General features: G+C 47.0%; 4 protein-coding genes across 4 annotated transcripts; 1 reads left to right on the top strand and 3 right to left on the bottom strand.

Moving 5' to 3' along the window:
• LOC8077361 (cytochrome P450 94A1) lies at nucleotides 6,097-8,301 on the top strand. Its single transcript, XM_002459062.2, has one exon. The coding sequence runs from the start codon at nucleotides 6,403-6,405 to the stop codon at nucleotides 8,020-8,022; it is 1,620 nt and encodes a 539-aa protein (XP_002459107.1). The 5' UTR covers nucleotides 6,097-6,402; the 3' UTR covers nucleotides 8,023-8,301.
• LOC8077360 (signal recognition particle 54 kDa protein 2) lies at nucleotides 8,944-10,700 on the bottom strand. Its single transcript, XM_021457445.1, has one exon. The coding sequence runs from the start codon at nucleotides 10,620-10,622 to the stop codon at nucleotides 9,129-9,131; it is 1,494 nt and encodes a 497-aa protein (XP_021313120.1). The 5' UTR covers nucleotides 10,623-10,700; the 3' UTR covers nucleotides 8,944-9,128.
• On the bottom strand, nucleotides 16,542-20,015 carry LOC8077359 (uridine 5'-monophosphate synthase). The gene is made up of 6 exons (XM_002456892.2): nucleotides 19,125-20,015; nucleotides 18,955-19,038; nucleotides 18,458-18,540; nucleotides 18,284-18,371; nucleotides 17,920-18,174; nucleotides 16,542-16,817 (listed from the first exon to the last, which is right to left on the bottom strand). The coding sequence occupies exons 1-6, from the start codon at nucleotides 19,917-19,919 to the stop codon at nucleotides 16,689-16,691; spliced, it is 1,434 nt and encodes a 477-aa protein (XP_002456937.1). The 5' UTR covers nucleotides 19,920-20,015; the 3' UTR covers nucleotides 16,542-16,688.
• On the bottom strand, nucleotides 21,883-26,547 carry LOC8077358 (uridine 5'-monophosphate synthase). Its single transcript, XM_002456891.2, has 6 exons — nucleotides 25,590-26,547; nucleotides 24,931-25,014; nucleotides 23,446-23,528; nucleotides 23,270-23,357; nucleotides 22,879-23,133; nucleotides 21,883-22,535 (listed from the first exon to the last, which is right to left on the bottom strand). The coding sequence occupies exons 1-6, from the start codon at nucleotides 26,379-26,381 to the stop codon at nucleotides 22,407-22,409; spliced, it is 1,431 nt and encodes a 476-aa protein (XP_002456936.1). The 5' UTR covers nucleotides 26,382-26,547; the 3' UTR covers nucleotides 21,883-22,406.

Genomic DNA, 27,140 nt, shown 5'->3' with positions numbered 1-27,140 from the left:
CTGGTGGAGTGACCCTTCTCCTCTCCATGGAAGAAACAATACTGTTTCCGTGGTCGCTGACTTTGATTTTTTCGCCATCCCGCATTTCGACCCCCTCTTCCGGCTTGATTGGGTATGCGTTCCGAGCTTCGCGCTTCCGCTGGTGGACGGTTATTTTCTGGCCTGTCATTTTTCGGTTGCTCGATATTCATCATCTGTCCACCAGCCTCTCGCTGTGGCCGGCGTCCATCCTGGCTGAGGTTCTTCTTCTGTGAGTTTCTATCATTGCTCTGCCTCTTCTGAGAGTTTTGGTCTTCCAACCTTTTGCGTTAGTCGTTGTCTGACCTGCAATACTTCTCAAACTCGTGGTACAGCTCGTGCATGGATGCTGGCTTTTCTCTGGCCAAATGAGCCGCGAAGGGCCCTATGCGAAGACCCTTGATGGCCGCTTCAATGGCAACCTCCTCCGGCACGCCGGGTGCTCTCGCCTTAGTCTGCACGAACCTTTGGAAGTACTCCCGCAGTGCCTCTCCCTGACTCTGGCGACACTGGAACAGGTCCGTGGAGGTTAGTGATTCAACTGCGAATCCCTGGAAATTCGCTAAAATCTTGTCTCGAAGGTTCTCCCATGAATAGATCGACCCGGGTCTCAGCATCGAATACCATGCCAAGGCATCTCCCTCGGCTGCGATCACGAAGGATTTTGCCATCACAGTCTCGTTCCCTCCAGCTGAGGCCACGGCTGCCTCGAAACTCATCAGGAATTGGCGCGGATCGGCCTTTCCGCTGAATTTAGGGAGCGTGATAGGTTTGTAGGTTGTCGGCCAAGGCGAGGTCTGCAATCCTTCGGACAAAGGGGAACGAAGGTCCAACGTGCCCCGCAGCATGCCACCGTAGTTTGCCGGTTGCATATCTAATGTTGGGCCGGCGCTGTTCAGAACAGCGGGCTGAATTGTCGGCTGAGCTGGAGGTTGCATGCTAAGGATTTCTGCCTGCAGGAGTGAAAGCTGCTGCCTGATCTCGGCCGCTTGCGTCGCGGCTACCGCTGCCTCTTGGCTGGCGGCGTAGGCAGCAGCGATCCGGTCTCGCTCTTGCTGAAGGTTCTGCAATTGCGCTTGCAGCTGCTGGAGCTCTTGCGCGGCCGTGGGTTGCGGCGGGAGGAGGTTCCCGGCGTGTTTCCGGCTGCTCGTTCTCAGAACCTTCTCCCTCCACGGTCGCGTACGTGCTCCGCACGGCCCTCCTCGGCCTTCCTCTCCTGGAGGGCTCTGCCCGAGGTCTTGTGGTGCTTGTTCTCTTTCCAGCCATCGCAGGTTATACTTCGAGCCGCCCCACGGTGGGCGCCAATGTTGGGAAGATGCTCTCCGCACTCCCCAGCAGTACGGTGAATAGTGAACCTTCTCACTCGGTGCCGTGAGAGGTCTGAACTCCAACGGGTAGTAGGCTCAACAGTAGGTGGATACAGTGAATGCTCTCCCTCCCTCTATTAATGGCGGCATCGCGCCCCTTATATAGGGCCTGGAAACCGACCTAATGACATTTACATAAATGTCCCGTGACGGTGGGGGAATATTCCAGTATATTCTTTCATCGCAGTCTACTGACCCTAATACACCTGCGTAATTTCACATTGGAAGCCCTTCGTTCATCCTCTGTCTGGGGCCTCAGCTGGTCGGAGGCTTGGATCCTCCGCCCAGTTGCGGATCCTCCGACGCTTTGGTGTCGGAGGTTCCTCAGCCCGGCTGGGCCGGAGGTTGCTCGACCCGGCCACCGCGGGAGTTCCTCCTTAGCCCGGTCCAGTCGGAGGTTCCTCGGCCTGGCCGCGTCCTCCCGCCATCCTCGGACCCGGGAGGGTCGGAGGTTCCCACCTTTCTTCGCTCGTGGACCTCCGCCGGTGTCTCAGTCCCTGCACACACTTAGCACGACCAGACGAGTCGTCAACATTAGCATTTCCCGATGAAGGATATCCTCCGACGCTTCAGGCGTCGGAGGTTCCTCAGGTGAAGGATAACCTCCGACGCTACCAGGGGGAAGGATGAAGCTGTTCCCCAACAAAGTTGTATAGGTAAGGACTTGTTTGGCCTGCATCTAAGCGCGACGAGCTGCAGCTGGGTGGCGCCAAAAGTGCGGCGTATGATTTGGACGCCGAACTTTTAGCAAACTGAGTCGTAGAAATTAGAGGATGTTTGGTTGCTAGCCATAGTTTACCACAACTAACTTTAGGCAAGTGTGGCAAGCCATAAAAAGTGTGGCTAGCAAATTGGTTGCCACACTTTGCCATGCCTAAAGGAATCTTGCCACACTTTTTAACTCTATGACATGTGGAGCCCAAAATAATCATGTCTAAACTTAGTTGTCAACCAAACACTTGCCAACTTGGTCAAACTTGCCTCTTTAAACTATTGAGCGATGGTCACGCCGCGGCACATCGCAAGTGCGGACGCGAACCAAACGCGTGCCAAAACTGCGGTGCCGAAGCTACAGCGCGGTGCAGATGTGAACCAAACATAGCCTAAGATTGTACCAAGAGAGAGAGGAAATTGTATGTTTGTAGTAAACTGTAAAATAAATATAAGGACGGCAGAATAAAAAAATAATCTTTGTTGTGAATCAATCAATCAATTGAGTATATTAATAGTTATTAATAAATATTATTATATGTAAAGTAAAGGAAGAGGAGGGCATGAAAGGCGGCCGGACATCTCCTAGTATTTTTTTATCACGACGCCGGCAGCGCTAGGCTGATTCGGCCATGCCGCAGCCACAGGGCGCAATAATGGCGTGCCTCGTGCCCGTGCCCGCATCAGATCATCGATAGATCGATCCGATCACCACGACCACGATCCATTCCATCCCCGCCACGGCGCCACCCCAGCTCACGCCCAGCGGCGCAGCCACTCCACGGCGCTCTGCTGGGCTTGGCTGGCGGCCGCCACACGAGCAGTCGAGCAGCAGCCGCGCGGGTGGGAGTGGGGTGAGACGGACACGGACGAGTGGGCGCGGATTCTTCCCTCGCCTCCCGCCGCGCGCCTGGAACGGAATAGAAGCTTTTGCTGGGGGCCAGCCCCCTGGCCGGCATGCCATGTGCGACCACGGCTGCGTGCGAGCCGGAGAGGTACGCAACGCCACGCCATCAGGCGGCTGGGACGCCCCCGCGCGCGCGCGTCGCGACACTCTGGCTGCCTCACCGGCCCTCCTCATCACTGGGCAGAGCGAGTGACAGCACGCACCTGCCTGCCCAGAAAGGGCCGCTGGGCAGTCGAGTCCAGGTCCAGGGCCGCTGGCTTGGGAGCAATGGCAAAGTAGCCATACCCACCTTGTACAAGGAGCTCGAAGAAACAACAAGTGTGTAGGTGTCGATGATTGCAGGATATCCATGCATGCACTCGAGATCTCCTCTCAACCCTCATGTATGTCCCATCTCACGTGCTCTTGTTTTTTGCTTCCGGATTCCGTCTCGCGCGCCATCGCCATCGCCATCACGTCCCTGCTGCCCGCGATCAATGTCGCTTATCTTTCCCCCTTCCCTTGCCGGTTCCTCATGGTTACTTCACGGCACAACTGCCCGATTGCCGGTGCGCCATTCCCCGCTGTCGCTGCGGCGACGTTTGCCATGGCCGGTGGGCCGTCCCGTCCCTCCTCCAGCTCCAGTCCAGATAGGCTGCTACTCCCTGCTGCCGTGACTGTAAAAAGTGCCGTGGTGTGGTACTCTGAGACAGTGTACGGCCACACCTTCCGGAATTCTGCCAGCCGTTTGCTTGGCCTGCCGCCCTGGCGGGTGCCGGCTGCATCTGGTTTCGTGGACCATCAGCCAGCCGCCCAGCCGGACCGGACCGGGCCGAGAACGAACACGTCAAGGCAGGCACGTCCAGACCCCAAATGGTCGGCGCCAACCAAATGTGCTCGTGTGGCTGTCATCAGTTCATCAATCAGCGTCTCCTTCATTCAGGACGCTGGTACTACACATTACGGCGAAAATTTGGAACCAGTCTTTGGGACGCCAGAGGTTTATTTTGTTGCGTGTCAGCTCGATCTGTTCCAAGTTTTTTTTTTTTTGTTTGTTTCAACGAACACTGAAGTGTTCCAAGTACAAGGGCTCATGAATTATCTGTACTTTTCTAGTCGAGGCTTCGAGGGAAAACTATCATTGTTCAGTTTGCAAAAATTTTTGGTTTTCGACACTGTAGCATTTTCGTTTTTATTTGACAAACATTGTCCAATCATAGAGTAAATAGGCTTAAAAGATTCGTTTCGCGATTTACGGATGAACTGTGCAATTAGTTTTTGTTTTTATATATATTTAATGCAACATGCATGTGCCGCAAGATTCGATGTGATGGGGAATCTTGAAAAATTTTGGAAACTAAACAAGGCCTAATCCGTATGAATACACACACTGTCTATTTGTCTTAGCTGACTTACCATTCTTTATGTGCTTTGGGCACATATACTCTGTCCAATTATTGCTCCATACAAAACTGAGAATTTTCTTCATCACATGTCCTAGCAATACTGATTAGCACACTACGGCCTACCGAGTTAGTTGGAACTTTTCCAGTAGCCAGTTGGACCACCTGAACTCAGGAACCTTTCCTGAATGTACTGAATACATTTTTCTCACCAGAGGCAATAATCCATCCCCTTGCCTCATCGAGTGATTGCCTCTGAAGTCCGAACCTATATTCTTTTTTTCGAAAAAACAAAAAACTAAGTCCGAACCTATATTCAGAGTTACCACTTGCGCATTGCTGGATATAATGACTAAACATACACATTTGCATATCTTTTTGGTACCTAACCAAATTAGACAAACAATGAAACGATATTGCTGTACTGATCATATAGGGCGTCCAAGGAACAGTAACAAAATCCCCGCACAACACCACCACCCCCACCCCCCCACCCCCACCCCGCGGCACGAGTGGCAGAGCCGCAGAGGAGATCAAAAACTCAAAAAAAAATGACGCCAACTACTTTGAATTTGGTTTTTTACAGCATTTGAAAAATGAAGTTTGTTGGGTGAACAATGTACGAGACGCCATTTTCAAGCGATTGAAGATAGCCAGCCGTTCCCTGTGTTTGTTTGTCATGTCACAAACCAATACACATCCGCAACTAGGCACTCTAAGAGTTTGCCAAATCAACTTGGCATCCATATTTTTTTGGCAAAACAAGAAAAATTGTTCTCCAACAATTTGGCATCTCAACTTAGCATTTTTTCTAACTTGGTATTTTTCCTCCCCCAGCGCATATATATGCGCGCGCGTATCGTAGTTGACAACGCATTCGCGCGGTTTATGGCGCCGTCGCCTCTGCAGCTCCTTGCGTGGAGTACTTGTGCTGCTGTTGTCAGGTGATGTTGTTGTGATCCATGCGATTGGATTAGGGCCTGTTTAGATTGGAGATGAAAAAATTTTTAGTGTCACATCGGATGTGTCGGAAGGATGTCGGGAGGGGATTTTAGAAACTAATAAAAAAAACAAATTACATAGCTCGTCAGGAAACTGTAAGACAAATTTATTAAGCATAATTAATCTGTCATTAGCATATGTGGGTTACTGTAGCACTTAAGGCTAATCATGGAGTAACTAGGCTTAAAAGATTCGTCTCGCGATTCTCAACTAAACTGTGTAATTAGTTTATTTTTTATCTACATTTAATGTTTCATGCATGTGTTCAAAGATTCGATGGGATGCATGAAAAATTTTTGGGTGGGGAACTAAACAGGGCCTTAGCAGATTAGCAGGTGATATTGTCGTGGTTCAATCCGATTAGTAGAAACCGCTATGGCCTGATTTTCACGTTTCTGAATGGCACCAAAATTTTTATGTTGCTACGTTTGTGAAGGACACCAAAATTTTTACGTTTCAAACAAACATCATGGATATGTACGCTCCGGTCAATGACCTTGTGGTGGGCTTTTTTTTTTGTTTGGCAAGTTCAAAAATAGAGAATTATTGGAGAGAGTCTCTTTTTAACTTGGCATATTCTTTTAGCAACTTGCTAAAACACAACATTTGCAAAGTGAATTTTAACAAAGGCCTTGTTTAGTTCACCCTGAAAACCAAAAAGTTTTCAAGATTCCACGTCACATCGAATCTTGTAGCACATGCATGAAACATTAAATATAGACAAAAACAAAAACTAATTACACAGTTTAGCTGTAAATCACGAGACGAATCTTTTGATCCTAGTTAGTATATGATTGGATAATATTTGTCACAAACAAACAAAAGTGCTACAGTACTTAAAAGTTTTTCACTTTTCGGAACAAGGCATTCCCATGTCGTAGTCGCAGGACAGTTCTGTCCCAAAAAAAGTCAACGTCACTAGGTCACCGTGAATGGTGAAGGCAAGTGAATTGACACGAGCAGTTGGCCAAGCCACTGGCGACCACACGACTGAGCACAGCCTCGTGATCACGCCATGGACGCCGCTGTGGCGCCGCTCCTCGTCCTCGGCGTCACCGTCGCCATCCTGCTCTCCACGGGCCTCCGGTGCCGCGCGGGCCACCGCAACCACTGCCCCTACCCGAACCCCGTGCTTGGCAACGTGGTGCCCTTTGTCCGCAACTTCCACCGCTTCCTCGACTGGGCCACGGACCAGCTCGCTGCCGCCCCGACCTCCACCATCGAGGTGCGCGGAGCGCTCGGCCTCGGCAACGGCGTCGCCACCGCGGACCCGGGCGTCGTCGACCACCTGCTGCGCGCCGGGTTCCCCAACTATGTCAAGGGCGCGCGCTTCGCGGGGCCCTTCGCCGACCTCCTCGGCAGCGGCATCTTCCTCGCGGACGGCCGCCTGTGGAGCCTCCAGCGCAAACTCGCGTCCTACTCCTTCTCGTCCCGCTCGCTGCGCCGCTTCTCGGGGCGCGTCCTCCGCGCCCACCTGCACCGCCGGCTCCTGCCCCTCCTCGCGGCCGCGGCCGACTCCGGCGAGGCCGTTGACCTGCAGGACGTGCTCAAGCGCTTCGCCTTCGACAACATCTGCGGCGTCGCGTTTGGGGTCGAGGCCTCGACGCTGCTCGATCTCGGGGAGGAGGACGGCGGGGGCAGGGGACGTCGCCGCCGGCACGATGCCTTCTTCAAGGCTTTTGACGACGCCGTCGAGATCTCATTCGCGCGCATGCTCCACCCGACCGCCGTCGTGTGGAAGGCGATGCGGCTCGCTGGCGTCGGAAGCGAGAGGCGGCTCCGCGAGGCCATCTGCGTCGTAGACGAGCACGTCACGGAGATCATGGAGTCGGAGGAGCGGTCGCGCCGAGACGGCAACGGGCAGCACCTGCTGTCGCGGTTCGCGGTGGCGATGGAGGAAGACGAGGGGAGCGAGCTCGGCGCAATGTTCCAGTCGCCGGAGGCGAAGCGCCGGTTCCTGCGGGACATCGTCGTCAGTTTCGTGCTCGCCGGGAAGGACTCTACGTCCTCCGCGCTCACATGGTTCTTCTGGCTCCTCGCCGCCAACCCGCTCTGCGAACGGCGCGTGTACGAGGAGGCGTCGTCGCTCTCGGACCTCCACGGACACGGAGACGACGACCACGGCGTCGACGACGAAGGCGGCTACGACGAGCTCAGGGGGATGCACTACCTGCACGCTGCGATCACCGAGGCGATGCGGCTGTACCCGCCGGTGCCCATCAACTCGAAGGTAGCGGCCGCGGGGGAGGTGCTGCCGGACGGCACGACGGTTCGCGCCGGTTGGTTCTCGGACTACTGCGCGTACGCTATGGGGAGGATGCCGCGGCTGTGGGGCGACGACTGCCGCGAGTTCCGCCCCGAGCGGTGGCTCGACGGCGGCGGCGAGTTCGTGGCGGTGGACGCGGCGAGGTACCCGGTCTTCCACGCCGGCCCGAGGGCGTGCCTCGGGAAGGAGATGGCGTACGTGCAGATGAAAACCGTTGTGGCTGCCGTGGTCCGGAGGTTCGCCGTGGAGCCGGTGCGGGCGGCGAGCATGGAGGCGCCTCCGCCGTACGAGATGGCGGTGACGCTGAGGATGAAAGGCGGGCTGCCTGTGCGGATAAGGAGGCGGGAGAGCGACGCGGGCCGGCACTGATCACGACAGGAAGCCCAATCACTCCAGCGGCAACTTCAGTTGGGCCATCGGTGTCAAGACTTAGGAGCCCAGAGTTGAAAGAAACTGAGAGAGAGCAAGAAGCAGAAGCACATCGCAAATCGCAATGGTTAGTCAAGGAGATAGAGATTTGAAAGAGACAACTTCCTGGATGTTCTTGTAAAATATTCCCTCCATAATTGATGATACAATTCTTTCTAGAATTTTTCGAGGAGTAACAGTTTTAAATTTGATTAAATCTGTAAAAAATATTAACATCTATGATACTGAATAAATATCATATATTAGATTAAAAATAGAATGTATTTTAATATCTATTTAGAATCCTAAATACTAATGATATTTTTGAAAACTTAACTAAAATTAGAAAAGTTCGCCTCAATTGAAATCTAAAATTGTTTTTTTAATGAAGGTACTACCACCTTTTCAAACAGGATTTGGTTGTCTTTTTTTCTACAATTACTGTGTACAGCATTCCAGATCGAATGGGGTTATATGACACGAAATTGCTCTACAGAGCTCCGATCAAGACAGGTAATACTATCACTGCTTGCCAATCAGAGACATACATATGGAAAGTTAATATAAGCTACAATTTCGCATTACTGTATGCATACGCAGTTTCTGAAAAAAGTTTAAGTATGTCACACAAACGTATAAGAAGGAAGGAAAATAAAGATAAATAGTTTATAATTCGTTTTTCTCACCCTTCAGATTGCATAGTTACTGTGTTCCCAATTTCAGCAAACTTGCGGTCTTCAAAGATGAGAAAGTTGGGCTTCCCACTTTCCCAGCCATCTTCAATCGAAAGTTAAGAATCTGCAATATCGAGTAAGCTATGCAGTAACCAGATGCAGAGTATAACTTCAGCAATTGGAACGTGAATACCCAAAACACCTCCAGTAATAATGAACAAAATGAAATAAAATCAAGCTAAAGAACCATTATTGTGTTTCAGTAATGGACAACCCATTCCGATTACACACAAGGATACTGTCTTTACATGATAACAAGAGGACCAACATCTGGTTTCTGACAGACAAAGTACAACTTGTAAAATCCAACTGCCCTCCTGGGCTTGTGTTGTTTCAGCAAGAGGTGTTGAATAATCTACGCTTTATATGTTTATTATTAGGTCTCTTTCTCTTGACGTGGGCAGGCGCGAGTTCGCTCAACATTTCGGCCATTCGCTTGTGCTCCTGCAGCAGTTCCACTACTTGGCTGACGGGCCTGCCGGAGCCCCGAGCGACCCGGTTGATCCGTGACTGCTGCTGTTTCGTCATCATCAGCTTCATCGGGTCCGCCCCATCAAGCTCTGCAGCACTCATGGAGTCCATGATCGTCATGTACCTCTTGATCTTGTCCTGCTGCCCTTCCTCCTCCTGCTTCCCCTTGTCCCCCAATAATCCAGCTGGTAGGAAGGAGACGAGATGCCCTAGAGGACCCATGCGCTGCACTAACCGGAACAGACTGTACAGAGCCCTGAGAGTGAAAGTGAAGCTGGCTCCTTTAACCGTCGTCAGCTCGTGCAGAAGCTGCTGCTCCAGTCCTTCTTGTCCTTGATCAGCAGCCATGGTCATCGTCGTCATGGCGTCCTCGATCTTGTCCATGAAGCCAGGCAAGTCTCCCATGCCTAGCAGACGACGGCTCACAAAGGACCTGGCGTCGAAGGCCTCCAGGTCTGCGATATGCTCCCCGGTGCCGATGAATATGACGGGGCTTTTTGTAGCTGCAACCGCGCTGAGCGCGCCACCACCGCCCTTGGCGTGGCCGTCCATCTTGGTGACGACAATGACGGCGCCAACCTCGACGCTCTGCTTGAACGCCAGCGCCTGGTCGAACGCGGCCTGGCCGATGGTGGCGTCCATGACGAGCACCACCAGGTCCGGCCGCGTGGCCTCCGCGAGCTGCCGCATCTCCTCCAGGAGAGCGGCTTCCTGGCTGTGGCGCCCGCTCGTGTCGACGACGATGAGGTCGCATCCCTCAGCAGCAGCAGCTTGGTCGGCGTTCCTGAACCTGTCGACGCCCTCGACGGCGACCCTCACGGGGTCCGACTCCGTGTAGGATCCGTAGAAAGGGATGCCGGCCTTGGCCGCGTTCTGCCTCAGCTGGTCCAGTGCGCCGGCACGGAACGTGTCGGCGCACACCAGCGCGGGGCTGAACCCCGTCCGGCGGTGGTAGTCCGCGTACTTGACGCAGGTGGTGGTCTTGCCGGAGCCCTGCAGGCCGACGAACATGACCACGCTGGCGGGCTTCCTCCCTTTCCTGGGGACGAAGAAGGGCGGGGGCTTCCCGGTCCCGCCGCCGGCCGCGGGGTCCAGCATCCTGCGCAGCTCGTCGACGACCGCATGCTTGATGGCGCGGCGCCTGTCGGTGCCGGCGGCGAGGGACTGGAGGTTGACGACAGCGCTCCCGATGCTGGCCTGCACGGCCCGGACCGTCTCGAAGCGGACGTCGGCCTGGAGAAGCGCGCGCGAGACGTCGTTGAGGCAGTCGACCACCACCTTGTCGTCCACCACGGTCGACTTGGCCATCTGCGCCAGCGCGCCGACGAGGCTCTCTCCCAGCTGCGCCAGCACCATCTCGATCGGCGGCTCGACCTCGATCTCGTGGCGGCTAGTAGGGCTATATATAGCTCTTTTTCAGATGGACACAACACGACCTCACACAAGATATATATTGTGGCTTCTTCGATCGGTTTAATGAGCCCTGGTTGCTTGCGATGCGAGGTAATCGCGTCGCGTCGGATCGGAGTGGGTGGGAGACCGACCTGAAAACGAGTCGGCTGACAGTAATAAAAAAAAAACGAGTCGGCTAATTGGATCATACTCCCATCATCAATACAGCTAGCTGATCTACACTGTGTCGACAACCAAGTTCGGCATATTTTCATAAAAATACATTTGTGTCTAGGACGATACGGTCGAGGAACATGGTGCTCATAATTTGATCAAACTAGTATGAGCTGGTTTGCAGCATAACAGGAACATTTTCCTCCATGTTTTCAGCAAATCTCAGCGGATTGCAAAAATACAAATATAAATTTTAAGGCAAGCGTAACCTTACATGAACAGAACAGTAACACATTCGTGCTTCATCTTTACAATGAACAAGACCACTGATCAATAACTACACTGACAATAACTTGTCTGTTCTTTTGTTGGATTGGAAACTGTGAATGATATCTTCTCGATCTATTGTTTTGTTGGAATTTTGGATTCAAAGAAACAACAGCCGCCAATATGTGAGCAAAAAATTGAAATGTAAAGTTTACATTTCAATTTTTAGGAAGATTGAAACGGCCTTCTCCTGACTCCTAAAACTGTGTAAACTTGCTTAAGGGTCCTTGTCTTGTGTGTTGCAGACCAAAAAATTTAGGAAGCATCTAAACACTTATTTGAAATGTAAAGTTTACACCTAAAATTTTGGGATGTAAAGATTTGAGATCTAAAGAGGCCCAAGGTCTCAAATTCCAAATCTTTATAGCCTAAGTTTTACAGGCCCTATTTAGATAATTTTTTCTAAAAAATACTTATTTCTTCAAAAGTTTTGGCTGTTTGGCTGCATTAAACGGGGCCAAAGTCTCTTGTAGTTGCTGGGCCGTTTGTATGGGTCTCTGGGCACTGGGCAGCTCCCGAAGTTTTTTTTTTCATGCAGTCAAACGGCCTTGAACCGAAGTGCTCCCACCAAGAATCTCCGGAAAAGTTCAAAAAAAAAATCTCCGGAAATTGCGGTGAGAGGAGCAGTTTTGAGGAGATAGAGCAAAAAATAAAATAAAATGGAGCGTCTCCTGGCTCCCAACTGCCACCGGTGGACCCCAGCGCGTGGAGATCGATTCTGCCCCCGACGTCTTGAGGTGCAAGCGGGGACGACGGGCAGGCGCGCACGCGGAGTCGCTGGAGGCGCGCGTCAGGGCTAGCTCACCGGAACTCGAGCACATGAACGCGTGGCCGCTGGGTGCGGTCGCCGAGCGTGGGCGCGAGGAACCGAGGACGAAGCATCGGGGGCTGGGTGCGGTCGCCGAGCGAGCGCGGTCGCGAGGATGAACGTCGGGGGTCGGGTGCGGTCGCCGGGCCAGAACTCCGAGGATGGCCAGGCGCGACGCGTCCAACTTGGTCTACGCGAGGCAAGCGAGCGGTTTGGATAGGATGAGGGGAGAGAAAGAACGAGCGTGCGATTGGGAGGGATAGGCACTGAGTGCGATGCCAATGGTTAGCTATTTTAGCTAGCTATTATAATGTAGATAAGTAAATTGTAAGAGTAGTCATTAGTGATGAGCAAATAACTTATCTATTTCATATAATCCAAGAATTTAAAAGAGTGACACGTGAGTCCAATAATACATAAAAAATAAACATATATAAATATTCTTTTCTTTTGTCTCTCACCTCCATATAAGCTATTGTAACATCCCAAAAATTCACACTCAAAAATCACTCGTATTAAAAAAATTATTTTCAAAATATATTTCAAAAACTATAAAATAATTTGAGCTCTATAGTATCTCCATCTAATCCATCCATATTTTTTCGCGCACAAATAACAGCGAGTACCAGCAAGCTTACATGCAAGAAAACATAGCAGTGCACCTACACGAATATATATCTCATGCCTGCATGCAAGGACACGGTGATTAGGCATCGTCCATTTGCATGCACCTCCATGCAAGGACACGGTAATTAGGCACCGTCCATTTGCATGCATCGTGCATGCAAATTAGGCACCGACCATGCGCTACAGTAGCATTTTTAATGGCACGCAGCTGAGCGCTTTGGCCTATAAAAAGCCAGCCTCGGGTGCTCACTCTCACCACCCGAGAAACACGTTCACTCACTCGCTCACTCACTCTCACTTCGCGTATACCGTATACGGCCATACGCACAAGGCGAGCTCGACTGTCGTCGCAAGACGAGGTGAGCAGCTCATGAGCATCTCCTTGCTCTTCTCTGTCTTTCTGTAGTATTTTTCTATATTTTTCCTTGTATTTGTCTGTACCGGTTCACTGCCAAGAACTCTACGAATAGAACCATAACATACAGAAGAGCTCTAATGATCCCTGCTAATTTCTCTCTAACCATGCATGTGTGGGCCATAAGCATTAACTCCAAATAGTACATGCATGCACCATGCACTACCAGCCAAACAAATGCCCACGTGAAGCATCCATTCCTTAATCACCGTTAGCCTTTTTCGCATGATTAAATTCCGGTCATTTCACAAATGCCACATGCTAACTCTGATTTCAATAATTCTTTTTCCTAACTTCATCTAAAATCATGATCTACCTCCCATATTAATTTCATGATTTTTAGAGCTCATTTGAATTTATGTGATTATTTATCTGTGCCTGTTGTCTGTGTCGTTCGTCGCGTATTTTAGTTGACGGAGTGAACGAGCCGGAAAACGAGCACGTTGGAGACGAGTACCGCGAGTTTGACGCCGAGGACCCGGACTGTCAGCAGAAGTTTGCCGAGGACGCCGACGGAGGCAAGTCCAACCGATCCCCTTTGATGCATATTGATTCTATTTTTAAACACAACCCGTAGAAGCCGTTTTAAATATTGCATGTACGATATATGTACGAAGTATTTTCGTTGCTTAGTTAAAACCTGTTGAATAGCCATCCTTGAATTGAAATCACCCGGTAACTGTCTTGTTTGAACCTAGAAACAAATCATATGCTATGACAGAAATATTATTATTTAGTATGCTTAGGACTTGTTACTCATCCTGGATACTCATCGCTATATTTTTTAAATATAATGATTTTAAAAGTAAAAGGTGTGAGTGGTGAAAATAAATTGTGGGTATTATGAAAGGGTTAATGAACAAGTTATAGATGTGATTACTATGGAAATGGGGCGGATGGGATCTCTTTTGGGGATGCCCTGGTGTTGTGGCTTATACCTTGCGGGGTTAAGCGAGAAGATATCCGCCTTGTCTCGATTAAGGACTGAGTTGATGATTCATCTTGCCTAACTCATTTATCGTACAACCACTCGCCTTGCATGGGAAAGGCTTAGTCTAAATCCCTCTAGTTAGTATGGCAATCACCTGGAGGCAGGTGTGCAACGGGACACTAAGTGATGTATGTGAAATTGTGAAAATATATGAAAAGAGCTTTGTGAATTATTGTGGTATCATGAGATGTGGCCTTAGTGTTCCCGTGGTGAGCACCATTACTTAGCTATGGAGGGTAATGACTTTGATGGATCTGTGCTTGCACGACGGTGTAAGTTATGGTATCTTATTTGTGGGAAAAGTGTACAACCTCTGCAGAGTGTAAATCTATCTGGATAGCCGTGTCCGCGGTCTCGGACGGGTTATGGTTTGGTTTCAACAACTAGATGGGTTGGGATGAGTGAAAGCATGTGAGAGAGTGTGATTTTGGAAATAAATGGTTGACTGCCATTGTGTTGTGGGAACAAGGGTTCAACAACACTTAAAATTGTGATCAAAACCCCATTTTCAGAAATACTATCATATGTGGAAAAAGAGTTCTTTTACAACAGTATTTGTGAAGTAAAACCTTGCATGTGTAAAAAGATAGCTTTATGCAAATAAAACTAAGCCTCATCCATGATTTATCCATATGCATATATATTGTTATCCCCTTCCGTAGAGTAAGGTTGGATTTGCTGAGTACTTTGTACTCACCCTTGCTTTATTAAACAAAGGAAGATCCGGACTTCGATCCCGAAGTGGCGTTCGAGTAAGGTCGTGTCTGCACCCAACTAAGCCTGTGGCATTGGGACTCGTCAGATGTTCGATGGCGATATCGTTTGTTTCTGGGTCCTTTGGACCTGTGTTGTATTTTGGTGTCTTATTATTATAGCGTGCCTTCCTTGTCCACGCTTTTTAAGACTACTGCGCTGAAACTTATCTGATGTAATAAATGTGTTACTAGCCTCCTGGGACTAGTATTGTATCACATTTGAGTTCCTGGTTTACCAGGGGCGCTTCAGCTATATACGTAGCTAGTATCATTGCGAGCGCCCTAAGAGCGAATATGCTAAGAAAATAAAAGAACTTTGAACTCTATTTTAGTACAACCTTTCTCTAGATTGTTAGGCCCAGGGCCCTCTTGCGGGACTCACCAAGAGCCGTTGTTGCCGTCCCATCTCCACCAGGCCACCACCCCTGGTGCCCTCTCTTCCCCTCTTATGTCTCGTCGGAGACGGAAGGGAGCGGGAATCTATTGTTTTCAAAAAGTTTTCTAATAGATCGTTTTCTAATAGATCGAGTCTTTAAAGTTAAAGTCTCTCCATGCTAGCTTTTTAGTATTGGGTTTTTTTCCTTCTCCTCTCTGTTAATGACAAAGAGGAAGTGTGAAATCGTTGTCTCCATTGAGACTATGTTGAAGATAAGGGTGAAAACTATGATGCCAGCAACTTTATTGGCATACCAACACGAAGACCTTTCTTTCCAAACAACGACATCAAAGGCGGAAATAATGTTACCACTATGGAATAATTTTCTTCAGTCTTCTCTTCGTTTTGTCATGGTTAGACCTGGTCACGACGAAAGACTAGGTAGAATAATTTTCAGATCAGTTCCTCATTCTTTGGTGGCAGAAAGAAGATGAAGGAAGATTAAAGAAAAAAGAAGTTTTCTCAACTCCGCCTGCAGAAATGTTGGCCATCGTTTGTTGAGCATCTATTCTCAGGTCTTTTACAGAGTGTTTGTCTGTGCGATCATCCATACAAAACATCAGATTTTGAGATTTGGAGCTATTCACAACATGAGTATAATTTAGATAAAAATCAGTTCCTAAATATATGTATTGTATTCTAGAGTGCTGTACTAACGTACCCAACTATTATATAATATATAATTATTATTTTTGACTAAAAAGAAAAAGAAAAGAAAAAATCAAGGTATTCTGGACTTTTTACTCCTTTCGCTAAATGGTCCATAAGAACGGCTCCAGCTCTATAGGAGAAGCTATTTCAGCTGTCTGCTACATAACTTCTTCTAGTTATTTGAAGGGACTGCCTATTGGTGAGGGAACGTAGAAAGTCCCATGAGGCCATGAAGCACCCCTTTGCTCTGCGCCGATGAGAGACATACACATGGAATGCTCAGCTACAATTTGGCATTCCCTTAATTCAAATTCTAGCATCCCGGGGTACAGTGAGAATGATTACCGAAAAATCACCGCGTGAGAATGATGAGCAGATGAAACGCAGTCGCCTTAGGCCCTGTTTAGTTCCCTACCAAAATTTTTTCATCCATCCCATCGAATCTTTAGACACATGCATAGAACATTAAATGTAGATAAAAAATAAACTAATTACACAGTTTAGTTAAGAATCGCGAGACGAATCTTTTAAGCCTAGTTACTCTATGATTAGCCTTAAGTGCTACAGTAACCTACATATGCTAATGACAGATTAATTATGCTTAATAAATTTGTCTTGCAGTTTCCTGACGAGCTATGTAATTTGTTTTTTTATTAGTTTCTAAAAACCCCTCCCGACATCCTTCCGACACATCCGATGTGACACCCAAAAAATTTTCGTTCCCAATCTAAACAGGCCCTTATTTCAAATTCTAGCATAGATGGGGCGGCATACTCTAATTATTACATCAACACAGTTGCCTGAAAGTCCTCCGCCTACGTTTGGAGAGTTGCTTAAACATCCTCCTCAAGACAGACTGGATTGATAGGCCTGCCACCCTTGGATGCGATACTGCCTCGCGGTCTCTGCAGGGTTACTCGCCTTTATAATCCCTCTTCCGACTATAATTATATCACTGCCTCTATCGTTTATGACCTGGTATCACACAACAGTGTTGCAAGTCAGAAAAGCTCATAGAACAGTGTAATGCATTTGGAACAAAGAGTCTGAAGCTTTCAGAAATCAGGCTCAATCGAACACAATTGAAATTTCCTACCAACAATACCAAAATAAATGAAAAGAAAACATTATGATACAGAAATCAAAGAGAGCGGAACACAAGATGATTCAACATTCAAGCACACAGTTCATGATATGCCAAGGCAAGCATAGGGCTAATTTGAGTGTGAATCAAAACACACGGTACAGTTTACAATTGAATGCAGTCTCCTTAAGTCTATTCTTTGTTTTGAATAGCACTAATCTCATGCCAGAAATTCATATCAGTCGAGTAAGAACAAAGAACTAGGCTATCTTATGACATCCTACTGAGAAAGTCTATTATGACATCCTACTGAGAAAGTCTATAGTTGGTGTCAAACTGTCAATATAAATAGAGGAAACATATTATTATTCAGTTTGCAAGCTAAAGGGGTTATCTATATTTTAACACATCCAATATATTCTCTTAACAAACCAGAAGTACTGAAGTTATGCTGATGTTTATTTACAGAGTTACAGTACTGCACTGTTGTCATCATTTAAAATAAAGAAGCACTCAAGGTCTGTTTAGTTCCCAAAAAGATTTCTAGATTCCCCGTCACATTGAATCTTGCAGCACATGCATGGAGTACTAAATTTAGATTAAAAAATAACTAATTGCATAGTTTGCCTGTAATTTACGAGACGAATCTTTTGAGCCTAGTTAGTCCATGATTGGACAATAATTACCAAATACAAACGAAAGTGCTACAGTATCCAAAACCAAATTTTTTCATCAACTGAACAAGGCCTCAGTAATGGAAGTATATATTATAATGCTTATATCCAAATGTACTTCCATAATGTCAAACTGATGCCGAGCCTTTAAGGTGGTGCCACTGTTTTATTTAAAATTTTTGAGAACTGGCACAACTGTATAAGGTATAACTAACCTAACCTTATATAACAACTTTGAAGGATTAAAAATGAGATTTGAGAGTAAAACACCACAGCAGAGAGCAATCACATGAGAATCGAATGGCGAAAGCACACTCACAGAAAAGGGAGTGTTATATTGTTGCCCAAGGCCATCTCCTCCAGCAGCCATCTGAACTCCAGGAGTGGCATGGATAAACGCTGGGCTCGACGGTGCTGGTGACCAAGATGCAGGATTTACTGATATAAATCCTATTACAAAGTCAGGATGTTGCTCAGCGATCTTTACAGCCGCAGCAGTGTAGTCTCCATAAGCAAGGTTGCCAGCTGAGCTCATTTCAGCAAGCAAGAGTAGGCCCCTTCCTTTAGGCAAAGCCTTCAATGCCAGAACACAACAGTTTGTATAACTATTAGCAGCTGCAACATTAACTATTATCTTTAACTCAGTAATTGCGTAAGGCCTATGTATATATGTCATAAAGTACCTTCAGCTTCAAGCCATCTACAATCCCAGGTCCAGGAACTATGTGAGCATTAATAATATCCGCCCAGTCTAATATGCGGAATATACCTCTGAACCAAAGTAAAAAAGTATAAGTATGTCACACAAATGTATAAAGAGGAAAAGAAAGAGATAGTTTATAATTCCCTGTTCTCACCCTTCAGATTGCATAGTTACTGTGTTCCCAATGTCAGCAAACTTGCGGTCTTCGAAGATCAGAAAGTTGTGCTTCCCAGCAATCTTCAATTGAAAGTTCAGAATCAGTGCAGTAACGAATAAGCTATGCAGTAACCAGATGCAGAGTATAACTTCAGCATTTGGAACAGGAATACTCAAAACACCTCTAGTAGTGACTAAAAATATCAAGCTAAAGAACCAAGTAGATTGAACTGGTATAGGAATTTTGTCTTTCAGTAATAGACAACCCATGCGGCCAATGCGATTACACACAAGGATACGGTGTCTACATGATAATAAGAGGACCAGCATCTGATATGGACAAAGTACAACTTCTGAAGTGCAACTGGGCTATTATGGACACTAGCAACCTTTTCGTGAGCATAGAAATCAAAACATACTATCCAATAGAAGAATGATGATCAGTAATACAACATAAGAGAAGATAAGAAAGGTGCGTGTCAGAAGAGAACATACTGTGCGAAGCTTGTCTCCAAAATCTGGTGTAAAATCAGACAAGATATCAACATGAGTTTTCAGCATACAAATCTCTGGGCCAACCTACATAAGTGGGGCAAACAAATTAAAACACTGTTAGCAAATAGCAGAAAGGCATAGCAAGTGAAAATCAAATGTAGCATGTATACCTTGTCAGCAAGCTCAAGCAGCTCCTTGGCTGTCCCAACATCCGCCGCAACACACAAGTTGCTCTGCTTCGCCTCCATCACCTCGAACAGCTTCCTCCCCATGGGGTTCGTGGCCAACCCCGCCCTCTCCGCAAACGACTTCCTCCTAGCAGTAGCAGCCGACGGCTTGGGCGATCCAGCAGGCACGCCGGGCACCGCCACCTTCCGGTTGGCGTCGAGGAAGCGCCTGACCTCCGCGACCTTATCCTCGTCCACCCTCCCGTGCTTCACCAACACGGCGAGCATCTCCGTAAGGGTCATGAGCGAGTGCAGCGCGACCCCGTTGGCGGCGAGGTTCTCCCGCCCACCTTGCTCGCGGTCGATGACGACGACGGCGTCGGCGACAACAAGCCCCTCGGCGCGGAGCGGGCCCACGGTCTCGAGCACGGATGCTCCGCTGGTGACGAGGTCCTCGACGATGAGCACGGTCTGTCCGCCGCCGGCGCGGAAGGTACCCTCGACACCCTTGGTGTCGTAGCGGCTGAGCAGCATGGGCACGGAGGCGGAGACGGAGAGCGCGGCCGCGAACGGCAGCGCCGTGTAGGGCACGCCGCAGAGGAGGTCGTAGGGGCGCGTGGCGGGGAGGGAGCCGAGGAGTGACGCCACGGAGGCGAGCAGCCGCGGGTGGGAGACGAGCACGCGCAGGTCTAGGTAGATCGGGGAGGTGATCCCGGACTTGAGCACGAAGGTGCCTAGCTTCACGGCCTCCACCGCGTGCAGGTCCAGGATCAGCGTCTCCTTCGCGCCGGCGTCCATGGTGGTGTTGGTGGGCGGGCGGGGTTTGCGACTGGGGAGGCTTCAGAGTTCAGGCTAGCGAAGTGGGGGAAGAAAGGCAGCGAGGTCACGTGATTTTGCACAGACGCTGAAGCGCAGCAAATCATTTTGAAAATCCTAGGCCTTGTTTAGTTCCTGAACGAAAACATTTCATGACACTGTAGCACTTTTGTTTATTTGTGGTAATTATTATTCAACTATAGACTAACTAGGTTCAAAAGATTCGTCTCGTCAATTTCGACCAAACTGTACAATTAGTTTTTATTTTCGTCTATATTTAATACTCTATGTATGCGTCTAAAGATTCGATGTGACAGGGAATCTTGAAAAATTTTGCATTTTTGGGTGGAAGTAAACAAGGCCCTAGTGAAAAATCAAATTAGCCTTCATCTCGTTTGCCATGATTCCCATGAACACCACACCACAAGTCGCATGCAAAAAACTATCATAACGTCAAATTTACTTCCGTTCTTGTCTCGACATTTTTCTTCGTGGAAATGAGTACGTACGTGTAGAAATGCTCTTCTACCTACTTCCAAAACAAATTTGTAAAATAAAAATAGTATCACTTTTGTTTGTATTTGACAAATATTGTCTAATTATAGACTAACTAGACTTAAAAGATTTGTCTCGTCAATTTTAACCAAACTGTGTAATTAGTTTTTATTTTTATCTATATTTAATACTCCATACATACGTCTGAAGATTCGATTTAACAGAAAATTAAAAAATTTTGCAAAATTTTTGGGACTAAACAAGGCCCAGCCACAAACAATGCGTCGCCGAGCCGCCAGAGCGAAAGCGTCCCGGAGAAGATTGTCGCCCTCAGAGGCCCACACCGGAGCGGCGGAGTGCGCCACCCGCACGTGGCAAGTCTTTGCAGCGGAATCTGCACACGCGGCGAGCGTGAAAAAATTTCGCAGCGGAATCTGCGGGACAGCATGCAATCGCGGCTGCAGTGACTACCAACCAGGTTCAGTGATGGTTGAGTTTGTTTATCTAAAAAGTTTTGATTTTAAAACTATAATATTTTTATTTTTATTTAACAAATATTGTCCAATCATAAAATAATTAGATTAAAAAAGTCGTATCGTGATTTACAGCTGTGCAATTAATTTTTATTTTTATCTATATTTAATGCTTCATGTGCCATAAGATTCGATGTGAGAAGAAATCTTAATTTTTTTAAGTTTTTAGGTGAACTAAACAAGACCTAAGTCCTCGATTTGCATAAATACTTATATTTTTCTGAATTTATTTTAAAATTTAACACTATATTTTTAATAATAAATAAATATTTATTAATAACAAAATTTATTTTAAGATTTAACAATGCTATATTTTTAATAATAAATAAATCCCGTTATCTCATGATCACGAGTAACTATGTGCGTTATGAACGTATACACTGTACTGTATAATTCTAAGGGCCTGTTTAGATTGGAAACGAAAATTTTTTGGGTGTCACATCGGATGTGTCGGAAGGATGTCGGAAGGGGTTTTTAGAAACTAATAAAAAAAAAATTACATAGCTCGTCAGGAAACTGCAAGACAAATTTATTAAGCATAATTAATCTGTCATTAGCACATGTGGGTTACTGTAGCACTTAAGGCTAATCATGGAGTAACTAGGCTTAAAAGATTCGTCTCGCGATTCTTAACTAAACTGTGTAATTAGTTTATTTTTTTATCTACATTTAATGTTCCATGCATGTGTCCAAAGATTCGATGGGATGGATGAAAAAATTTTGGGTAGAGAACTAAACAGGGCCTAAATAATAATAAGAAAAACAGGTTCAGCCGGCAAGCATCGTCACAACTAGAGATGAAAATAATATGGATATTTTCTGACCGTATTCGAGACCAAATTCGTTTAGAAAAATTTATATCTATCAATATCCGAATCCAAATATTAAACATCCGATACCATATCCGAATACTTAAATCGTATATTTATTATGTCGATATCCAATCACATCTTATCCGACAGGATTAATATTATCCGTATTCGAATCCGAATTCAACCAAAAATATAAAACAAATATAATATCGATGATATTCGTCCGTATCCGATCCGTTTTCATCCTGGTCACAACAGAAGCACTGGGAGTGGGAGACTGGGAGGTGAAAAGCATTAAGCGAAGGCCAAGCTAAGCACGCGTGGAGTCATAGGATTTTCGGCATCAAAAGCATCACATTGCTCGGAGTCCGGAGCTAACCCAGAGTGGCAATAAGACGATCTAACCCAACACAGGCATCACAATGCCTAATAACTCGACCAACACGAACGGTGTGAACCAAGAGGAAATTATTCTAACACAAACGATGATGAAGCATGCTCTGGATGAATCTCCTCTGCAGTGAGTCTGATTGCAATTAGGTCCTGACTCAACTGTAGGGAGACCTTTCCGTATGCTCTTATTACGCCAATCGCCTGGATTTGCCCTTGGAATGCTCACGACGCCCCTCTCATAGCAAGCTGTTCTTGTATGCCTGCCACCCTTGCAAGCGGTACTCCCATGCCGTCTTCATAGGGTCGCTAGCCTTTATAATCCCACGTCCAACTATGATTATGTCACTGCCCCTGTAGTTTACCACCTGAATTGCAAATCCATGATGTATCAGGGAATGCTAACGTTATGAGGGGAAAAAAAGTGCTCAGATTGTCATAAACACTGAAGGCAAGAAAACCTCCAATCGAAGCATATAACAAAATGTTAAGTAAAATTTTGGTACTAAACAAAATGACAGATTTTAATGCCTGTGGCCATTATGATCTAAATATATCGATCCTTTGCAAATTGTATAATGTTAATGTTATCAAATTCAAAATTTGCAACGATGTGCACAGGTATAATAACAAACTAAAAGCATTAAAATGTGTGAATAAACACCAAAATTCCAACAGCCACACACAGACTGTACAGGCAGTTGTACTTACAGACTCAGGAGTGTTGTATTGTTGCCCAAGATCATCTCCTCCAGCGACCATCTGAACTCCAGGTGTGGCATGGATGAACGCCGGGCTTGATGGTGTTACTGACCAGGATGCAGGATTTACCGATATAAATCCCATCACAAAGTCAGAATGTTGCTCAGCAATCTTTACAGCAGCAGCAGTGTAATCTCCATGAGCAAGGTTGCCAGCAGAGCTCATCTCAGCGAGCAGAAGTAGCCCTCTTCCTTTAGGCAAACCCTTCAAGGCCAGAGCCCAGAACACAACAGTTGGTGTGAGTATGATGATTCATCAGCTGTTCTTATGTGCAACAGTAACTAATTCAACTCATTATTAATAGTTGCCGTGCAAGTAATATACATAAAGCATAAGATACCTTCAGCTTCAAGCCATCTACGATTCCAGGTCCAGGTACTATATGCGCATTAACAATATCTGCCCAGTCCAATATGCGGAATATTCCTCTGAACCAAACCAGGGAAAAAATTATAGCACACAAATATAAAGATGCGCATACAAGTGAGCATGTAGATACTGAAGTTCTTTTCTCACCCTTCATATTGCATGGTTACTGTATTTCCAATGTCAGCAAACTTGCGGTCTTCGAAGATCAGAAAGTTGTGCTTCTCAGCAATCTTCAACAAAATGGTAGGAACCAATTTTAAAAAAATATATAGGAGACGTGTAAAAGGCAAGCCAGGTAATGATTTAAGCATCTTAAATAGCAACATCTCAATGTTATGATAGAAAATAATTCTGGTACTTTATCAAACAAACAAAGTATGGTTTAGGAAATTCTGACATTGTCTTGGTATAGGTAAACTGAAAGTGAAAGTATTAAAGGAATATGAAAAGTGGAAACCACAACAGAGGGACACTGAATGGATCGAAGAAACTTGTAATCACAGCAGAAATTGAACATACTTCCTCCGTTCCAGATTATATTTCACTATGGTTTTTCCTAAGTCAAAGTTCTTTAATTTTGACCAAGCTTTTAGGGGAAAAACACATATTAGCATCTACAAGTTCAAATAAGCGCAATATCGAAACATGTTTAATGAAGAATTTATGAAAGTAATTAGATATGATATAAGCTTGGTCAAATTTAGAGAAGTAAACTTCTTAGGACAAATCCAAAATGAACCATAATTTGGAACGGAGGGAGTACTACTGATATAAACATATCGTCAGAGACTGTTTTCTGCTGATAGTTGCTTTGACACTTCCGACAGCCAGTGGCCCAAGGTGCAAGTACAACCAGGCGACTAGGCAGCCACCAAAAAAAATTTGCACATGTATACTAGCACATGTAAAAAAAGGGCCACACAAGACACTTAAATAGGCCACTATCCCAACGCATGGGCAGAGCTAGGAACAGTGCTAGGGGAGCTTTTAGCACCCAAAGAAATGCCACTAACTCTATTGACCAAGAGCTCAAAGTCATGCCTGAACAAAGGCTTGGCACCCTCCCGAGCACATCTCCACTTGCACAGCACCCTTCCTTGCTCTTTCCTGGCTCCACACCTCCACCACATTCCCACTCAAGCCAGCCTATCTAAGCCATCAGCTCACTCCTACCAGGTGCCTCCTAATGCATGCACAACTCCCACCACAATGAGGATCTCTTTACAGATGAATAAATAGAAAACAAGAGGGCAAGGAGAACCAAATACAACCTCCCCCCCCCCCCCCCCACACACACACACACCAACAACAACAACAACAACAACAGGCACACACATGCACACACAGTTGCACACACAGAATGCGTGAATGATGGCCAATGTTCCCAATCTAGGCAAGGCCATGGTTCTACTCAAGGATACTGAATGCACGGACGCAGGCTAGGTGAAATCATCACAAAAATTACTGTGCTAGACATAAAAGAACCTACATCTGTTTTTTAAATTAAAAAAAGGAAAAAAAATGAACCCAACTTAAGATATGGATCGGAGCTATCATGTAGCATATGGTTGTAGAAGTAAAACACAAAAGCGATATGAGCAAAAACCAGTATAGTATCATGAGAGCACATACCGAGCGGAGCTCAGAGCCAAAATCTGGTGTAAAATCAGACAATATATCCACATGGGTTTTCAACATACAAATTTGAGGGCCGACCTGCAAAACAGTTTGATAATAGTGTAAGTAAATGTACATATCAAATCCGGGGATTCATTCTTCCAAAAGACGTGAGAAATGAGAACAAGAACAAAACTCTTTTACTATTAAGTACTACTTTTACTATTTTTAGCAAATTTAAAAGGCATGTAAGCAGACAGAACGGTATGCTGTGATATAATGACTGAATCTGGACACACTATTCACTGTGCCAAATGTTGAAGACATATGGCAGCACATCCACTTCTCAATATTTTCACATACCTAAACTTAATAACTTAAGTTAACAGATCAAGAGCTTATGCGAGTGCCTATTGCACAGTACTACACAAGGCCACACTGCCAAATTTGTGTTGCAGCTATAAATTGCATTCCTATTTAGTGCAGAGGACAGAAATTACCTCCATTGTCCAAAAATTCTTGATTAACATATTGACAAGCTAGCTAATTATATGCATCCAAGAGTATAAATCAAGCCATGGTCTAATCGATCAAGTCCTTAACAAGTCTTAAGCCCTCTACCAACCAACATCAGAAGTCCAAAACTACTACTAAATAAAGCAATACGCTCCTACCTTGTCAGCCAGCTCAAGGAGTTCCTTTGCTGTCCCAACATCAGCAGCGACACACAGGTTGGTCTGCTTGGCCTCCATCAGCTCGAAGAGCTTCTTCCCCATAGGGTTGGCGGCCAGTTTCGCCCTATCCGAAAATGTCTTCCTGAGCACCCTGGGTTTAACAGGCGCCGCCCCCGGCACCGCCACCTTCCTGTTGGCGTCGAGGAACTGCCTCACCTCCTGCGCCTTCTCCTCGGTCACCTTCCCGTGCTTGAGCAGCACGGCGAGCACCTCGGTGAGGGTCATGAGCGAGTGGAGCGTGATCCCATTAGCGGCGAGGTTCTCCCTCCCGCCCTGCTCGCGGTCGACGACGACGACGGCGTCGGCGACGATGAGCCCCTCGGCGCGGAGCGGGGCGGCGGTCTCGAGCACGGAGGCGCCGCTGGTGACGAGGTCCTCGATGATGAGGACGGTGTCCCCGGGGCGGAAGGAGCCCTCGATGGACTTGGCGGTGCCGTGGGCCTTGACCTCCTTGCGGCGCATGAGCATGGGGATGGAGCGGTCGACGGAGAGAACGGCAGCGATGGGGAGCGCGGTGTAGGGGACGCCGCAGACGAGGCCGTAGGGGCGCGTGGCGGGGAGCGCGTGGAGGAGCGAGGCGACGGCGGAGAGCAGGCGCGGGTGGGAGACGAGCGCGCGGAGGTCCAGGTAGATGGGCGAGGTGATGCCGGACTTGAGCACGAAGGAGCCCAGCTTCACGGCCTCGATGGCGTGCAGGTCCAGGATGAGCGACTCCAGCGCCGCGGCGTCCATGGCCGCCTAGGGCTTTGTCGCGGCTGCGGGGGTTTGGGACTGAGGTTTGGTGACTGAGACAGGGAGGCGGCGGCGGCGGCGGCGGAGCGAGAGGAGGTGGTGGCTTTATTGCTGCGCAAGAGCAACGCCTGGGGGCAGATTGATGCCGCCGGTTAGGGGTGGCCCTGGACCTGGAGCTTTGGATGGACGGACAGGATGAGAGGATGCCCCGCAGACGTTACAGAGACAAGTTGTACCCGTAGAAAACGCATTTGAATCTTTGTGAGCCTGTGAGATTTTTTTTTTCCCTCACTGAATTTTGCATCTGAACAAATGAATTTGAGAATTTCGGTTACTCGATTCTGTACGTGAAGTTTCTTTCGAAAAAAAAAAATCCTGCACGTAAAGACGGTGGGGAAATCTTAGTTTATTAGAGCATCTAATGGATTATTGTGAGAGGAAAACACTGTTGATTGATAAGTCATGACAGAAAGTATTGTTCGCTGATTTATTGTGAGAGAAAAACATTGTTGAATAGCTGACACATTCGGCTGATAAGCCCAAACGAACAAGACTGATACTATTCCCTTGACAAACAAAGGCCTTGTTTAGTTCCTGGCCGAAAATTTTTTGGGTTACTGTAGCATTTTCATTTGTATATGATAATTATTGGCCTTGTTTAGTTCCGAAAAAATTTCGGATTTCGCTACTGTAGCACTTTCGTTTTTATTTAACAAATACTGTCCAATCATGAACTAACTAGGATAAAAAGATTCGTCT

The sequence above is a fragment of the Sorghum bicolor genome, chromosome 3 (assembly GCF_000003195.3).
Source record: "Sorghum bicolor cultivar BTx623 chromosome 3, Sorghum_bicolor_NCBIv3, whole genome shotgun sequence".
Classification (NCBI taxonomy): domain Eukaryota; kingdom Viridiplantae; phylum Streptophyta; class Magnoliopsida; order Poales; family Poaceae; genus Sorghum; species Sorghum bicolor.
Note: the sequence above shows the minus strand (reverse complement) of the source record. Positions and strands in the feature narration are given on the sequence as shown.

What these genes read in the sequence shown, in the direction of transcription:
- LOC8077361 (XM_002459062.2), top strand. Translation starts at nt 6,403, where the DNA reads ATGGACGCCGCTGTGGCGCCGCTCCTCGTCCTCGGCGTCACCGTCGCC.
- LOC8077360 (XM_021457445.1), bottom strand. Translation starts at nt 10,622, where the DNA reads ATGGTGCTGGCGCAGCTGGGAGAGAGCCTCGTCGGCGCGCTGGCGCAG.
- LOC8077359 (XM_002456892.2), bottom strand. Translation starts at nt 19,919, where the DNA reads ATGGACGCCGGCGCGAAGGAGACGCTGATCCTGGACCTGCACGCGGTG. An exon ending in TTGGAGACAAGCTTCGCACA is followed by an intron (nt 18,541 to 18,954) that starts GTATGTTCTCTT and finishes TTTCAATTGAAG; the next exon opens with ATTGCTGGGAAGCACAACTT. An exon ending in AATATAACACTCCCTTTTCT is followed by an intron (nt 16,818 to 17,919) that starts GTGAGTGTGCTT and finishes GTGTGATACCAG; the next exon opens with GTCATAAACGATAGAGGCAG.
- LOC8077358 (XM_002456891.2), bottom strand. Translation starts at nt 26,381, where the DNA reads ATGGACGCCGCGGCGCTGGAGTCGCTCATCCTGGACCTGCACGCCATC. An exon ending in TCCTTGAGCTGGCTGACAAG is followed by an intron (nt 25,015 to 25,589) that starts GTAGGAGCGTAT and finishes ACTGTTTTGCAG; the next exon opens with GTCGGCCCTCAAATTTGTAT. An exon ending in AATACAACACTCCTGAGTCT is followed by an intron (nt 22,536 to 22,878) that starts GTAAGTACAACT and finishes TTTGCAATTCAG; the next exon opens with GTGGTAAACTACAGGGGCAG.